The sequence below is a fragment of the Petaurus breviceps genome, unplaced genomic scaffold (assembly GCF_028583685.1).
Source record: "Petaurus breviceps papuanus isolate PSGF00001 unplaced genomic scaffold, PetGlider_PUasm1.0 90903, whole genome shotgun sequence".
NCBI lineage: Eukaryota > Metazoa > Chordata > Mammalia > Diprotodontia > Petauridae > Petaurus > Petaurus breviceps.
In genome coordinates this window covers 167734-185300 of record NW_027187376.1, presented here as the reverse complement: position 1 = coordinate 185300, position 17567 = coordinate 167734, and the positions used below count along the sequence as shown (strand labels likewise).

General features: G+C 45.5%; 2 protein-coding genes across 8 annotated transcripts in view; one reads left to right on the top strand and one right to left on the bottom strand.

Annotated features, from left to right (window-relative positions):
- The window catches only part of PLCD4 (phospholipase C delta 4), a 25261-nt gene extending 11436 nt beyond the window's left edge, over positions 1-13825 (top strand). The window contains exons 5-17 of the mRNA XM_069075145.1: positions 1429-1657; positions 2722-2851; positions 4044-4275; positions 7939-8140; positions 8945-9089; positions 9824-9976; positions 10488-10688; positions 11892-12048; positions 12386-12502; positions 12702-12868; positions 13169-13304; positions 13409-13558; positions 13698-13825. Of these exons, the coding sequence (XP_068931246.1) occupies positions 1429-1657; positions 2722-2851; positions 4044-4275; positions 7939-8140; positions 8945-9089; positions 9824-9976; positions 10488-10688; positions 11892-12048; positions 12386-12502; positions 12702-12868; positions 13169-13304; positions 13409-13558; positions 13698-13801 (2123 nt within the window). The 3' untranslated portion in view covers positions 13802-13825. The remainder of the gene's footprint in view (positions 1-1428; positions 1658-2721; positions 2852-4043; positions 4276-7938; positions 8141-8944; positions 9090-9823; positions 9977-10487; positions 10689-11891; positions 12049-12385; positions 12503-12701; positions 12869-13168; positions 13305-13408; positions 13559-13697) is intronic.
- The window catches only part of ZNF142 (zinc finger protein 142), a 20224-nt gene continuing 14032 nt past the window's right edge, over positions 11376-17567 (bottom strand). For 4 of the 7 annotated variants that reach the window (XM_069075139.1, XM_069075142.1, XM_069075141.1 and 1 more), the window contains 2 exons: positions 17037-17142; positions 11376-15857 (listed from right to left, as the gene is read on the bottom strand). In XM_069075139.1, the coding sequence (XP_068931240.1) occupies positions 15400-15857; positions 17037-17142 (564 nt within the window). In that variant the 3' untranslated portion in view covers positions 11376-15399. The remainder of the gene's footprint in view (positions 15858-17036; positions 17143-17567) is intronic. The other 3 variants (XR_011165878.1, XR_011165879.1, XR_011165880.1) reach the window with 3 other exon arrangements.

Below are 17567 nucleotides of genomic sequence, written 5' to 3'. Positions count from 1 at the left end.
ATGGATATTGCCTCTAGCAGTACAGACAGCAACCCAGCATGCCTTCTTATCCTATATCATTCTTGTCCACATTCTCTCTTTAATTCTCCAGAGGCAATTTGCTTATGAAACTGAAGGCCTTCTAGGTCTTTTAAAATGTAAAGGCCAAAATGAGATCTAATCTCAAGTGTTTTCAGAAGAGCTAAACAATTTAGTTCCTTGATAGACAGGAAAAGCTAATGATTAGTTTTCTCCCTTGCAGAACTGGAATCAGACAATTAGGTTCAATAAGAATTTCTAAATTGTAGCATATTTACCCTTTCATGAGTTTTCATACACTGGGCAGCTAGATGGCATAGTGGTTGGAGTTCTGGGTCTAGACTCATCTTCCTAAGTTGAAATCTGGCCTTAGACATTTACTATCTGTGTGACCCTGGGCAAGTCACTTCACCCTGTTTGCCTCAGTTTCCTCATCTGTAAAATGAGCTGGAGAAGGAAATGGCAAACCACTCCAGTATCTTTGCCAAGAAAACCCAAAATGGAGTCACAAAGAGTTTCCAGGCCCAGCTCTCTATCCATTGTACTACCTAACTACCCTCCTTTATAATAATACTAAGACATTATTTGCTCATGAAAATACTCCTCCTTTTTTTTTTTTACCAACTAAGCTGTGTGAAGCCATGTTTTCTTCATCTATTTCAACCAAAACATTTCACAACAGAATGAACACAAAAGTAGACACGAGAATCTCTTTTGTTATCAGAGATTAAAGAGACATGCGAAAATATATAAAATAATGCCATTCTAACCACTAATTTTTAAAAGAAAATATAGTTGTTTTTAATTTAAAATGTTATTTATGTTAATATGTAATTGTTTATAATTTTAATGAATTAATACATATTTTGAAATTTTATCCATTTTAATATCTGTTATATATTGATAGGTATAACCATGTGCTGGTGCTGGCTCATACCAGCTCAAGAGAGTCAATTGTTAAATTTTCAATGTGAATATTTATTTACACCTCTGATATTGGCAAACTACAAATTAGGACTTGATTTATTGTTTTATTGATCATTGAAACTTAAAGTGTTAGAGAAAATGTTAATTATCCACATAAAACTTAAAAGTGTGTCATAAGTACATTTTTCCCTCTGGAAAGCCAATTGTTAAACATTTACCAGCACACTCTTGGATATAACCCACATAAACCAAAGCTCTTTGGGGCACTCAATAATTTTAAAAAGTCTAAAGGGGTCTCTTAAGACAATAAGTTTAAAGACCACTGGGCTAGATGATATTTGAGTTCCTTTCCGTTTCTGAGATTCTCTGAGACCTCACAACAATGTCCTTGACTTTGAAAGCCTATGAACTAAAAAACAAAACAAAATCCTGACTCTTCTTCCTTCCCATTCCTTTGTCTTGCTCTTTCCACTCCATTTTCAGTCTCCATTTCCGATGTGGAGACAGTTCGAGAGGGCCATGAATCAGAAATGCTGCGAAGCCTAGCCGATGAAATCCCTCTAGAGCACGGCTTCACAGTGGTTTTCCATGGGCGCCGCCCCAACCTGGACCTGGTGGCAGGCAGCGTCCAAGAGGCGCAGAGCTGGGTGCAAGGACTTCGACGCCTGCTGGAGATTATCACCAGCATGGACCAGCAAGAGAAGATGGACCAGTATCCTTCCAGTGAGGAAACTGGTTGTATATGTGGGAGGAGCCCAGAGAATGGTATGAGATATCAGGGCTAGGAACAGAGGAATGATGCGACATCGAGGACTAGGATTAGGGCGTGATTGGGCTGAGGTGGAGGTAAGGAGGGGGGCTTAGAAGGTAATTACAGAGTGTGTGTAGTGTAGCAGTGTCCAAGGGTGCTGAAGTGCTCGGCCCATCGCTTGTCACATAGTAACACATGTTCTATCTGCCTATCAGTCTATCTATCCATCTCATCCATCTGTCTACCCACCTATCCATCCATCCGTCCATCCATCCATCCATCCATCCATCCATCCATCCATCCATCCATCCATCCATCCATCCATCCATCCATCCATCCATCCATCTATCTATCTATCTATCTATCTATCTATCTATCTATCTATCTATCTATCTGCCTACCTATCCACTCATCCATTCTTCTATCCCTTGCAAGGACTCAACCTGGGGTATGTGAATTTTCAAAAAAAATTTTTTAATAACTATATTTAATATATTTGGTTTCTTTTGTAATCTTATGCATTTAAAAACATTATTCTGAAAAAAGAAGTTCCTAGTCTTCACCAGCCTTCCAAATTAGTCCATGTCACAAAGAAATGGTTAAGAACCTCTGAACTAAAGGGAGTCACAGAAGTGGAGCAAGGGAATGGATCCTGGGCAGATCAATGACTTTGGCCCAGCATGAGGATGCCCTGTGATGCACAAGTAACAGAGATGGGCCCAAGAGCATAGCACGATGGGACCCCAGGGGAAAATGACAAGAGAAATGGGCAGTAGGAGATGTCATGCTCAGGAAAGGAAGAGGAAAAGGGAGGAAACAAAGATTGGGACAAAGAAGCCAAATAAGGGTCTGATATGCTAAGGTATTTGGGATGAGAAATTATTGTACTTTGATGGGTCAAAAGGTATGGAATCATTTCAGGTTCCTTAGGTTGTCTATCCTTCATGCTAAAACACTACCCTCTCAAAAAAAAAAAAACCCAACCCCCAAATCCAGCCTATGGGTTTTCCTTCACCCTGATGCAGATGGCTGAGTGATTGGTTTCAGCAGGGGGACAAAGACCAGGATGGTAGAATGAGTTTCCGGGAAGTGCAGCGATTACTACGGTTGATGAATGTAGACATGGACCCTGAGCATGCTCTCCAGCTGTTCCAGGTGTGTGTCCTAGTGGGGAGGGATGAAAAGGTCCAGTTGACCTCAATTGCTCAAGCCACCCCTTGATATCATTTAGTTGTTCAATCAATTAATATTTTATTAAATGTCTATCTGCTTAGCTAGACACTGTGGGGGAAGGGCATACAAAGAACCACCTAGAATTGGTCTAGATCAATGGTTCTCAACCTTTTTGGGTATGAGGATTCATTTCTGATGATAAAATATTTTACAGACTACCTCTTCTATGTGATAGTACTGTAGTGAATATACATTGGTTGGGAAAATACAGAATAAGCACAAGTTAGTATTAATCTTACGATGCTTTAAAATTAGTTTATTTATTAAAATTAGTTTATTATATTATTAACCAAAAAAGCATCTGTATACATTTGAAAAAAAAGCCATATATATGTTCCATATGTGTGTAAGGCATTTAGAGAGAGCACTATCCTTGAATCAGAAAGACCTGAATTCAAGCCCTGTCTCAGAAATTTACTAAATCTGTGCAAATCACTTAAACTCTCTCAGTTTACTCACCTGTAAAATGGGGATAATAAAGTACCTACTTCCCAGGGTTGTTATAAGAATTGAAATTTTATATATATATATATATATATATATATGCTTTGTAAACTGTAAAATGTTTTATGAATGCTAGCTATTATCTTTTACCATCATCATCATTATTCAATCTACAGAAGGTATGTTTGCTTATTTATATATTTACATATAGATTCCCAGAAGCCTTCCAATAACTCCACAGCCCCCATGGTGGGCTGTAAGGGTGAATCCCTTTACTAGATGATCTGTAAGATTCCTTCCAACTCTAAATTCTATGATCTATTTTAAATCTAAGGCATAATTCCTTAAGGAGTTTGTAATATCATACTGGATTATCATTAGATTGTGAGCTTCTCGAGGGCAGGGGTTGTCTTTTGCCTTTTATGTGTGTGTCCCCAGTGCTTGGCACATAGTAGAGGCTTGATAAATGACTAATTGACATTGATATTGGAGACAAGATGTATATGCATCTTGTCTCACAAGAGATGAGATGCATGAGAAGTTAAATGACAAAGAGGGGATATCATATCATTTTCTCATAATCTCTTTGCATGGCTGATGCCTGGTTGGGGAGCTGAGGGAATGGAGAATGGGGTTCCTGAAAACTCCATCCCCACAACTTCCCACACAGGCTGCAGACAAGTCAGAGTCAGGGATGTTGGAAGGAGAGGAATTTGTGGAGTTCTATCGGGCCCTGACCCAGCGCTCAGAGATCCTGGAGCTGTTTGAAACCCTCTCAGGGGATGGCCAGAAGTTGACGCTGCTGGAGTTTGTGGATTTCCTTCGGGAAGAGCAGAAAGAGGGAGACCATGCTTCTGACCTTGCCTTGGAGCTGATTGCTCGCTATGAACCATCAGAGAGTGGTACATGTGTTTGGGGGTGTGGCTGGGGAAGAGAGAAAGAAAGGGAACAGGATGATGGTGTGGGATGCCAGAGGGTGAAGTACAGATTCACAAGGAGCCCCTTATCTAATCCTGGACTGGCTACAAATCCCTGTTCTTGCTCCCAATCGTGGCATCTTATCTCTGGGGATCATGGCTGATGACACTGACTAAATCTTCAGGGAAGGAATGACTGCCACAGTAACCATTAATGGAAACACAGATTTAGGTTTAGAAAAGAGCTTTTCCTTGTCAGTCATTTTTAGTCGTTCCTGACTCTCCATGACTCCATTTGGGGTTTTCTTGGGAGTGATTTGTCATTTCCTTCTCCATCTCGTTTTACAGATGAGGAAACTAGGGTCACAGAGGTAATAAGTGTCTGAGGCAGGATTTGAACTCAGGTATTCCTGACTCCAGGTCCAGCACTCTATCCACTGTGGAAAAAATCACTTAAACCAATCCCCTCATTTTGCAGATGAGGAAATTAAGGCCTCCTAGAGATGCAGAGACTTGTCCAAGGTTACACAAGGTAGTAAGGGGACAACAGTGCTTCCAACCCAGGTCCTCTGACTAATGCCAAGCAACTGTTCTCATCCCTCACTATTAGGAGATTCGAGTGCCTAACTTCCATCTACTGCAGTTTCAGTTCCATGTTCCCCAGAGAGGGAGACTAAACTGCTTATCGACTACCTGTCTTTTCTTTCTGTACATTTTTTTTGGAGGGGGGAGGGTAGAGCAATTGGGGTTAAGTGACTTGCCCAAGGTCACACGGCTAGTTTTTTGTGTTAAGTGTCTGAGGTCGGATTTGAACTCAGGTCCTCCTGACTCCAGAGCCAGTGCTGTATTCACTGCGCCACCTAAACACCTCTGTACATTTTAATTTAAATTTTGGACCAAACCTGTTATTTCATCAGCATAGGGTGCTCCCTAACGAGGAGACACTCCACCGAAGCAGATAAGCAACTCTTTTACAATTTGCCAGTCTTAGAGAGCTTCCTGGTGCTCACATAGTCAGAATAAATAATAATAAGCAACAACAACGATGACGATGACAATATTTAGTGTTTATGTAGTGCTTTAAGGTTTACAAAGGGCTCTACAAATATCTCATTTAGTCCTCACAGCAACCCTGGGAGGTAGGTGCTATTACTATTTCATTTTACAGATGAGGAAACTAAGGTAAAGGTTAAGTGACTTGCCCCGAGCCACATAGCTAGCAAGCGTCTCAGACTGAATTTGAACTCAGGTCTTCCTCACTCCAGGCCCAGGACTCTGCCTGATGTACACCCTAGCAGCCAGTAGTTGAATCTGTGTCTTCCTGAGTCAGAGGACAGCTTTCTATCCATCACTCCATGATCCCTCTGCTGTCTTCTCTTCTCAGAGATAAATGATAAGGTTTCATTTCCCAGATTTAATCTGTCTTTTTTGTTTTTTTCACTGTATTCTCCCCACATTCCCCCCATCTAACTTTAGTTGTTGAGTCCAGCATTGGACCGAACTTGACTAGAGATGATTCATTGGGTTGCTATAGATTGATGATTATGATATATTTTCATTTGTAATAAATACAGCAAACCTTCTTTGTCTCTCTGACTGAGTCAGGATCCTTCCTTCTTTGGTCCAGAGCATTCAATTCAAAGTTTTGAGACCTACATTCAAATCCACACTCTGCTAACTGAATATGTGTGCGTGTGTGTGACTTTGGACAAGACACTTAACCTCTGTTTGCCTCAGTATAGTACCTAACCTCCCAGGTTTGTTGTGAAGATAATATTTGTAAAATGATTCACAAACCTTAAAGCATTATATGTATAAATGCTAGCTACTGTTGTCACTGTTAAATCACTTTCCTACTATGGGTCTCTCAGCTTCTTTATCTGGTAAGTGAGGAGGCTGTATTTGATGATCTCTAAAATTCCTCAAGTTCTAAACCTATGATCCGACTTTGGGGAATTATAGACAACAGAGTGAGAGTCAGAAATGTGTGTGAGAGCTGGACTCTAGATGCAGGTTGCCTGGCTCCTGACCTTCTCCCTCCCTTCGACCAGAGGAGAATTATATGTCTCTTATTACTTTCTTCAAGTTTAGGGTTTGAAAGGAAGAATGATGGAACAGTAAGTTACAGAAATCCATCAGACTGTGAGCTCCTTGAAGGGACTGTCTTTTACCTATTTTTGTAGCCCTAGTGTGTGGCACTGTGCCCAGTACATAGTAGGTGATTAATAAATATTCGCTGATTGAATGACTGACAGTAAATACTAGTGTCCCTCTGGATGTAGAATTCATCAGTTCCATTCTGTCATATATCCATAGTAGGACATTGAATACATATCTGTTGAATGAATGTCACTGACATAAATGGGAGACAGAAAGGCAGACACGCCATCATTTCAATCCACTGGGCATTGGCTCCTTGCTTCATGCAGAACCTAAATAGCTGTTTGAGGAAGAAGAGAGATATAGAAGGACACATGGTCCCTGTTCACTAAGGGGAGAGACAAAACAGATATTCATTAATAAAAACCCTGAAATTGATACAAGTGACAGGAAGACATAACATTCCATATGGATAATGTTGTGAAAAGAGCCATGGGCTAGGAATCAGGAGATCCAAGTCTCACTAATGACCCCGAGACTCAGCCTTAGTGTATCCATCCGTAAAATGAGAGTCAGACTTCGTGACTGTTAAGGTCCCTTCTACCTCTAAGGTACCCGTTATACAGGGTTCATGGGATTGACAGTTGGAAAAGACTTTAGAAATTATTTAGTCCCACACCCCTATTTTATTGCAAACAAGGACTGTGAGGGCCAGAAAGGAGAAATAATTTGTTGAAGATCATAGACATAGAGAGGAACCAGAATTTGAACCCACGTCCGCACTGACTTCAAATCTAGTGCTTCTGCCATCATTGCTGCCTCCCCATGCTACCCTGTGTTTTCAAAACCTCACCATTCTATATGAACATGAGTTAATAATGTTATCATCATCATTCTATTAGTAAGTTCTAGAGGCCAGAGTTTTGACATGAAAATAACTGAAGGATGGGTAGCACTAAATGGGAAAGGCCATGTAAAGAGGGGGCATTTCTTGATCAGGATTTGGAGGCTGAGATGGAAGGGGTTTAGTCTAGTCCTATCCAGAGGCTTTTAAGTTGGGATCCATGAGCCTGTTTCTAAAATATTTTGATAACTATTTCAATATAATTGGTTTCCTTCGTAAAAATATGCATTTTTTATGCATTTAAAAACGTGATTTTGAGAAGGGGTCCCAAGGCTTCACCAGACTCCCAAAGGGGGGCTATGACACAAAAAGGTGAATTAATCTCTAAACCAGTGGCTCCTTTGGCTGGGCCTCAATCTATGCCAATTATGTGGTTGTCTTATGACAACCAACTGGACTTTCAGAGATGCAGGCAGCAGTGACCAGCTCAAAGGGAGGCTCTCACTGTCTTTGTTGCTGTCTAGATATTGAGCTCCTCCTCCTCCTCACATATCCCCTTCTTTCCTTATGGCCGAAGTTATAGCCTTAGCCAGGACTGGTAGGGTGGGTTGGGTTGGGGTGGTAAAGATTGTGGCAGGGGGCATAGCTGTATTCTCAGGTCAGACATTGACAGGGTCTTCCTATCTAACACTCTATTTCTACAGCCAAATTGCGGCATGTACTGACCATAGATGGTTTCCTTGCTTACCTCTGTTCCACCGATGGAGATATCTTCTCTCCAGCTTGCCGACCTGTCTACCAGGACATGAGCTATCCACTGAATCACTACTTCATTCACTCCTCACACAACACGTACCTGCTGGGGGACCAGCTTCGAGGACAGAGCAGTGTGGAAGGCTACATACGGTGTGAAGCATGGGGTGGTAGCATGAAAGATCCCAGGGAATTCTGTGGAGTGGGGGAGGGAGGTATCATTAGGGTCCCAGGGGGGTGGAATGAGGGTTGAAGCATCTGTAGGTGTGGAGAGATTGAGGGAAGTGGGGAGACCAGAGAGTTCCTGGGATATCAGTAGATTTGGAGACCAGAAAACAGAGAGCAGGTGGAGTTCCTAAGGGTGGTTGAGTTACTTTCCTCTTTATCATGGAGTTAATTGAACTTCATGATACGGTCATGAAATTTGGGAGGTCTCAGCAAGGGGAGGGGGAGGCTATTTGGAATCACAGAAGATTTGGGTTTGAATCCCAGCTCTGCCACTTGCTAGCTGTGTGACTTTGGATAAATCACTTAACTTCTTTGAATCCTGGTCTTTAAAATTAGAGGATTGGACTAGATAATCTCCAAGGTCCCTTCTATTTTCAAAATCCTATTATCCTGTGATTCATTCATTCATTTAACAAACAATGTTAAACATATGTTTAAAAACATTTTTAGTCTAGTACATGACTAAGAAACTGGAGACCTGAGTTTGAATCTGAGCTCTGCTACTTATAGATTTTGGGAGTCACTTGATGTCATATAACCTCTAAAATAGAATTTAAAAAAAATCCCTGCTCCACCTACCTCACAGCATAGTTATTAGGATCAAAGGAGAAAATGGGAAGGAAAGTTTCTTGCATGCTACAAAGCCCTAATATAAATATGTGAGAGAAAATTATTATGAGCAAGGCTGTCTGACCCTTCATGCCCTTTGGGGTTGGAGGGGTCCTGCAGGGCTCTGAAGCGGGGATGTCGCTGTGTGGAAGTGGATGTATGGGATGGACCTAGTGGGGAACCCATTGTTTACCATGGACACACTCTGACTTCTCGGATCCCTTTCCAAGATGTTGTGGCTACGATTGCCCAGTATGCCTTCCAGGTATGGAACCTGAGACTGGGGAACAAGTGAGGCAGGAAGATCTTAGCAAAGAGTGCCTGGGGTTGGGGTTGGGAGTGGGGAGATAAGGAGATGGGACTGTGGAGTCTAAGGGGCAGGGAAGGAGTAGATTAGAGGGAAGAATTGAGAACTGGGGAGAGGGAAGGCTAGATGTCTGGAGAACTAGGGAGATGGAGACCTTGGAGTTTATGAGTTAATCACCTAGCAGCCAACTTACATCGGTGGACGTCTTCTCTGTACTTAGCAAGCAGACACAATCTGTGGTTGAGGTTGTACTCAGAGAAGCTGCTTCTGCTCTCCTGGCATAGTTTTGCCAGGCTGACTTCAGCTGGAGATGTATTTCACTGTTATTTTGTGGGTTCTGTAGCTCTAAAATTTTAGAGTCATTTTTTACAGATAGAAATGAGGTGAATGGCACCATACTTCCTACAGTTAAAATCTAGGACTTCCAGCCCAGCCCCAAAGAGCCTTTACCAATCTCGGCCTAATGATAAAATTCCCTAGAGAGTGGTCTTTGGGATTTAGACTGAGACCTAGCTTGGTATTCTAAGGGGTGTCAAGACCAGCTCTGTTCAAGGACACCTGGGGAAGCCCTTGCTAGGTGAAGACTGAGGTACTAGCGACCTCAGGGTTAGCAAGTATTAGGGGAGGGTGGGAGATGTCATTTCAAAGGCCTGGATCCAGTATCTGAAACCAATACTGCATCCCTGATACAGACATCAGACTTCCCAGTCATAGTGTCCCTGGAGAATCACTGTAGCTGGGAACAACAAGAAGTCATTGCCCAGCACCTGACAGAGATCCTGGGAGAGCGACTGCTCAATACCACCTTGGATGGGCTCCTGCCCACCCAACTGCCATCCCCAGAGGTATGGGTATCCTTATTTCCCCACCCTCTTCTCTTAGATCTAGCTTTCACAGATTTTAAGATTTTTTGGGTCAAATACCAGGGGTTCTTCAACATGTGTGTGTGTGTGTGTGAAACCCTTTTAGTAGTCTGGCAAAGCAGCCCCTTTTCAGAATAATGTTTTTGAGTGCATTAAGTATATAAAATGAATGAACCAGGAAACCCAGAGCTAGGGAAAATAAAGATGTAATTTCCTTCCTAAATTCATAGATACCCCTGAAATCTATCCATAGGTTGAGTCCCTGAATTAAATTCATCTTCTGACTCCGAATTAGTGCTCTTTCCCTCCCACCAAATCCTCACCCTAAGGTGGCTCAGGCCTTGCTCTCACCTTCTGTGGGGTGATCTGCAGATGCATACACCCTTTACATGTCCTGCTTGGAGGTGCTTCAGTATGAGCAATTCAGGTTGGTTCCATAGTAGAAAGGTCTGGAACCTGTCCTGCCTCATCTCCCTCCCTCTCATACTGTTAGGAACTTCGAGGGAAGATTCTCCTGAAGGGGAAGAAGATGGGGACACTTGAGGAGGAGCTTGGAGAGGCTCCAGGGGACCCTGAGGAGCTGGAAGAGCCTGAAGAAGAGGAGGAGCCCGAGCCAGAACTGGAGCCTGATGTACTGGACTTTGATGAGACAGCTCGAAATGAGGACAAGAGGAAAAAGAAAGTGGGGCTTGAGGTAGTTTTAACCTGGCTGCAGGATCCCTTGGATTTCTGTGAGACACTATCACTGCACAACCGTGCAACAGTTGATGGTGGAGATTCAAAGGAGTAAAGGGCAAAAATCTGTGTCCCTGAAGAGGCTTACAATTTAATTGTGTGCATGTGTTTGTGTTGTGGGGGGAGATAGCATACTTGCTTAGGAAATTGACAGGCATGATGATACCATTTATATGTACACATGTGCATGAGAGAACACAGAGATATTTCTGTTGTGAGTAATTGGAATTATGTCATCCAGGGAAGTTAGGTGGGGAAGTTTTATGGAGGCAAGTTTTGAGCAAAATGTAGAGGGAGAGAAGAAAAAGTTTGACAGAAAAGAGGGATAGCTTCCCAATATGGGAAGGTGGTGGTTAGCTGTGTAGAGACAGGTTGCTGAGGTGGGGAAGGGTAGTCAGAAGACATGGAAGGTAGGCAATTTGGTGGAAGCCTCTAAGGTTCATGATGAGAAGTTTAGCTCTGGGTCTATCTGTAGTATCTATATATCTCCTTTGTTCCTATGATGAGGCTTTTAACCTTATCCAGCTGGTGAGATACCTCATTGTTTGTGTTTAACATGAATGGTAATTCTAGAAAGCATACCCAGAGTTCCCAGGGCTAGGATGCAAACCATTAACAACTATTTGTACTCATGCACTTAGACAAGGGCTTTTTAAAATCAACAATCATTTATTAAGCACCTACTAGCTGTAGAACATTGCTAGGCACTGGCTGGGGGGAGATACAAAGTTCAGATTAGTAGTTTTAAGAGAAATACTCCCCATTGCTTTTCAGTCCCTGCGCCTCCCCCCCCCCCAATTGCAAGAGAGCAGATGCTAATGAACGTGCCCAGGCAGACGATCCATACCCAGAGCATATGGTGGGTCCCAATGACACCATTAGGGTATCCAGGCTGCATTTATTCCCGTTCCCACCCCCAGGTTGTGTCCTGTCGGCTGTTGTGTCCGTCTGTGTGTTGTCAGACTGGGCCCCAGGTCCTTGGTCCCATGTCTGGGTCCCCTCTCCTGCCCAAGCAGGTGAGGTGGGGAGGGAAGGGTTGGGAGGAGAAGCCTAGTGGTGGTGGTGGGGAGGGCCTTAGCATGAGGGGCATGGTTCAATCTTAGGTCAGGTTCTTCTCTTTTCTTTGTCCCATTTCCACTACCACCAGCTTTCTTCTCTCTAGAAATCCAAGACCACCCTGTGCCCAGCCCTATCTGCCCTGGTTGTTTATATGAAGAGTGTTCCATTTCGAAGTTTCTCGCACTCGAAGGCTCACTACCGCCTCTATGAGACGTCATCCTTCTCTGAGGCAAAGGCCCGGCGCCTGGTCAAGGAGGCTGGTTAGGACAAGGAGAGAGTGAAATCGAGAGGAGGGACATAGGCTGGGTGTGGTGTACTGGGGCACCAAAGTACAGGAAGGCTGCCAAGGACAGAGAGGGAGTAGGTTATGGGGGTGGGAGCATGAGGACAGGAGGCAGAAGCAGTTGTGAGGAGCAGGTGTCCAAACAGAAGAAAGGTAAAGGGTACCAAAGAAAAGGAGACTGAGGGTCAAGCTGGGGAAGTTGGGGAGACAGTAACTCAGAGAGGTCCTACGGAGATAAGTCCTGTGTGGTGGGGCTCTAGCTCTGCTGGAGACTGGAGAGCTCAGCAGCTCCTCACTCCCAACTCCTTCTGCAGGTAATGAATTTGTGCAGCACAATGCATGGCAGCTGAGCCGAGTGTATCCGAGTGGTCTGAGGACAGACTCCTCCAATTACAGCCCTCAGGAGCTCTGGAATGCAGGCTGCCAGATGGGTGAGAGGAGACCGGGCCCAGACTGAAAAGGGAAAAAACTTGTGGACACCCAAATGCAGAGACACTCTGGGGGTGGGAGATGGGGCTCCGGAAGGGGCAGACTAAGTCTGGGGGAGAGGCCAGAGTGGGGAGGGGTGGGGTTACTGGGCCATGCGCCACAATCTGAATTATTCCCACCCCTTTTCTCTGGCCTGTCAAGTGGCCCTCAACATTCAGACTGCAGGGCTGGAGATGGACCTTTGTGATGGGCTTTTTGGTCAGAATGGTGGTTGTGGCTATGTGCTGAAGCCAGCTTTTCTGTGTGACCCCCAAAGCTCCTTTCATCCTGAGAGACCAGCCAGTCCCACGCTGACTCTTCTCATTCAGGTATGGTGCTTTGAGGAAATAAGAGCGTGAGTGTGTGTGAAGGAGGTGGGGCAGGATGGTGAGGATTAACATGGGTAGACTGAACATGTAGAAGCAACATTAGATACTCGTTTAAATCTTATTGTTCTGTTTGGATGTGTTATAAACTGCAAAGTACATATATGGAAAGAAACTTGAAGTCTAAGAAACTCCATCTTAGAAAATGACACCAGATATTCCAGATATTAACTGGAACGAAGGCAGTATTTAGAGAGGCCGAGGGAACTACTTGGGCAGCTCTGGGTCACTGTCTGGTTGCAGGTGATCAGTGGTCAGCAACTACCTAAAGTGGCCAACAGCAAAGAGGGCTCTATTGTGGATCCCCTGGTGCGGGTAGAAATCTATGGAGTGCCAGGAGACACAGCCCGGCAGGAGACCAGCCATGTGGAAAACAATGGTGAGGAAGACTGGTCCCATGAAGGGTAGGGGGAGGCATTGCCACATGCCCCCTTCCCTCTTCACAGCTATTTACTGCGTCAATGCTGTCTCCTGGCCCACCAGGTTTTAACCCTTACTGGGGGCAGACACTGCAGTTCCGAGTCCGGGTGCCAGAGCTTGCCCTCCTACGATTTGTGGTGGAAGATTATGACAGGGCATCAAGAAATGACTTTGTTGGTCAGTACACACTACCTTGGACCTGTGTCCAACAAGGTGAGCCTGTCTGTCCCATCCTACCCAAGCTGTGTCTCTCAGCAGGCTGACCCTGACCCCAACCTAGCTAAGGGACAGGGATCTTCAGAAACCCTTCTCTCCCACACCATGCCCACACTGGGCTTTATTCCTTGCTCAGGTTACCGTCACATACATCTTCTCTCAAAGGACGGTACGAGTCTCCACCCTGCTTCCATTTTTGTGTACATCCAGATCCGGGAAGAGCTGGATGAGGACGACTGAGTAAGAAGCGTCAGCAGCTCAGGTGGATGGTTCTTTCCTCTCTTAGCAGGTGTCAGGGAGGGCTCCCAGATTAGATGGAGCTTCTCCTTGCATCCCTGGGCCCTTGCCCAACTCTGAGAAAAGAGGCCTCATCCTCCCTCTCCTCTTAGGTCTCTGCTTCTTCGGGCCTTTTGCATCTTTTCTGCTTTCTGCCATGCCACCAGTATCCCCTGCTCCTGCTCTCCCTGGAAGCTGCTCCTTTTGTTGTGGCACCCCAGGGTCCAGTTCCAGGATTCTCACTCCCATGCGGAGGCAAAGGCTGCTGCAGCCAGAGATGAAGAGAAAGCCTGGGGCTGAGGAACCCAGAAATGGTACCTGGAGTTTCAAGGCAGGGCTCTGCATCCTTTGCTGTAAGTGCTAAGGAAAAGAAGAAGCCAGGGCCCTTGGGGCAGAGGCTGTGGGACAATCGGGTCACTGCACCCTGGACAGCACTGCATCTGACCTCTTAAGAGTGACACTAAACACTTCTCCTAGATCTCCTGCTGGCCTTCCTAGGCCTGCCTGTACAAAATACAGCTCCTCCCCCTAATTCAGTCTAGAATGTGGCTTGTCCTTCTTTTGGAGTAGGGAGCATAGGAAAAGGTAGAAAAGGGCCCCAGCAGTGAAGAAGGGCAGGGTCCAGCTTTGTTGGGGGATGGGGAGAGAAGGTAAGATGAAGGGAACAAAGGTGCTGAGCAGGAAATGGAAAAGCACCCTGGTGGGGTGGATGGCACAGAAGGGAAGAAAGGCAAGAAAGATGCACAAGGCCTGAAGCCAGATCTCACCTAAGGCTCCTGGATCATGGAGGAAGGCCCTGGGTGGGCCATTATCTCCAGAGCCCTCTTTGCCCTTCAGCTCCTGAAAGCTGCTGGTCAGCCTCTGGGTGTGTCTCAGGGCTGGGGATTCCTATGGAAAAAGAGGAAATACAAACTGTTTATCTGCTCCAGGCCTCCCCTCCTGCTAAACCTCCTTTACCCAACCCTTTTTCAGAGCTGGGGTGAGGGGGGCAGGGGTCAGAAGCAAGGACAAGAGTGAAAGCTTGCATAGCCCTCACACCTGACACTAGACTCCTATGTTTCAATGGGGACGGAAAAGATTCAGAGAAGAGTCTGAGAAGGAAGGGGAGAATAAAGTGGCAGCTTGGTTAAGATATGTTAAGAAAAAGACAGACATGGATCTGAAGCTAGAGATCACATCCTGTTGAAGTTGCTTTGTACAAAGTCTATGCCATTAGATGCTTAATAAAGATGTTTGGATGATGATGACATGACAAGTGAAAGACATGACAAGGAAGAAGAAAAGGCCTTTAAAGAATCGATAAACTCCAAGCCCCTAAATTGAGGATTTCTAGAAGAAAACCTTCGGGATCCTGAGGACTAACACCCTAAATGTGATAAGCCATCCTCTGATCAGTCATTTTCACACAGCTGTACATTTCACAGTACCCTACGCACAGTCCTAGGAGGGCTCCAGTCTCCCAGAAGGGACAAAGCCTGTGATTCCTCGCCCCTCCTCAGTACCAGTAGCGGGTTCTGGTCCAAGCCCTTGTCCCTTGATGCATGACTTCTCAAAAGTCTGATTCAGCCTTCAGGTGCAGCAGGGGGTAGGGAAGTAGGATCCTCAAGTTGCACATCATGAAGATGCACTGTTGGGGTGGTAGGGTCTTTGCCCACACTCTGGCTGGGGTCAGTCTGGTCAGGATGGTGCCTCCTGACATGCTTGACCACCTGAAACTTCTGCTTAGCCTTGTAGCTGCAGAGGCGGCAGAAGAAAGGGTGGCGGTCAGTGTGGGTGAGGGCATGGTGGCGTAGGCCAGCAGCCCAGCGGAAAGCTCGGTGGCACACGTTGCACACGTATGGTTTGTCCTCGCTGTGTTTCCGAAGGTGGGTGCGTAGTAGAAACCTTGTCTTGAAGGCCTTGCCACACTGCTCACACATGAAGGCCCGAGCCTCCTGATGCCGAGTCTCCTGGTGCACCCGCAGCGCATCTGCTCGGTTTGTACAATACTCACACTCTGGACACTGGTACGGCTTCAGTCCTGTCAGGGGAGAGACAAAAGGAGGGGGGAGGCTCAGTGCCCAGTCCCAAGTGACTTACTAGCAAACAGCACAACAGGCAAATGGCTTGTAAGGGACCCAGCTGTATTACAGCTATGAGACAAGTATTTTAGCCATGAGGTGAGTCCTCTACAGGTTTCAACTCCTGGCATGGGGGCTAGCCACAGCACAGATATGAGACCAAGGTCCCTGCCTTCTGGCTCACAGCTTAATCTGGACTTCTGGCCTTTTACTAGAATAATCAGGGAGGTAAAGCCAGGAGCTGGGGGTGGGGTGGGAATAGTAGTGAAGAGGGGATCTCCAAACAAGGGGGAAAGAGCCTTGTTCAGAGCTTACACACTAGTTATGTTTCCTTTTTTTAGCCCTCCTCCAGGGAACTTCAAAACCTAACATATCAGCTCTGACAGCTCACATTACCTCAACCCTCAGAACCCTATTCTGGGGATTTCTTGTTGTCTCCTGCTTTCCCCATTAGACTGTAAATTCTTCAAAGGCAGGGACCACGTCTCCTCTTTTGTACTCCATGCCCTCCACAAGGGCATTCAATATGTATCACTAACTGATGCCTAAATTGCCACCTTTCAGGACAAGAAGAAGCAATGGCTATGTAGAAAGAGTCCAAAAAGGGCGAGGAACGGCATGGCCAAGGGACTCACTATTTGTTGAGAGGCTCCAGAGTCTCAGTTTTTTAGAAACAAATAATAAACACTAGTCTAAGTCAAGGGAAAAATAGGTAAAAGAGGATGGCTGGGAAGACTGGATTGGGGAGGAGTAAACAATATCTACAAAATCCTAGAAGCCCTGAAAATCCATCTTGTTTTTCTAAGAGTGCTATGCTGGGCAAATGGCTGTCTGCTGTATGAAACCAACTGATCAATAAGCATTACTATGCACTAGAAACTGGAGATACAAAGATTAAAAAATAAAATAATCTCTGCTCCCAAAGAGCTTATATTCTATCTGGTTGATCTGCCTTTTCTTTTCGCCTGACTCAGAATAGTTCACGCTCCCTTCGTGCAGGAGCCAGGCCGCCCTGCCCTGAGTCGCCCCAGGCCTGGCAGGATGCAGACACTCTGCAGGTCATAGTGCGAGCACTCCCACACCTGCTGCCTCAGTGAGGCTGAGTGAACCCGCCTCCTCCCCACAAAGCCCAGACTCACCTGTGTGCTTAGTCATGTGATATTTGAGCTGGTTTACCCACTTGCATTTGTAGCCACACTCGGGACACAAATATTTACGCTCCTCTTTGTGGATTCGCATGTGGTACTAAAAATGGGGAGAAAGGCAGCACACAGAATGGATGAGGTCACTCAGTGCCCCCCAGCCCCCAGGGAGCTGGAAGGCAAGGTTAAGTACTGCTTCTCCTCTCAGCCCTTTATCATGCCCTGTCTCTGCCCCCAGATCTCAGGATTCAGACTTCAGAGGTCCTCCCCCCTTTACAGATGAGGACGCCTTGGGTCTGGTGAGGATCTGGGGTAAGGAGTTTCTACTTTCAGCCCTGGTCCTTAGATTTCCAGGTTCAAATGACCTCCCCAATGGGCCATCAAGGACCAAGAAGAGAGCATTGTCATCCCTGGTCCTTCAGCTAGGCTCCAGGCACGATGCACCCGTCAATCATGTTCCCTTTCATCGTCTTCTGAGCTGGTCATTCTAACACCAACCTCACCCTCTAGGGAGCCCTCCCCCAGCCC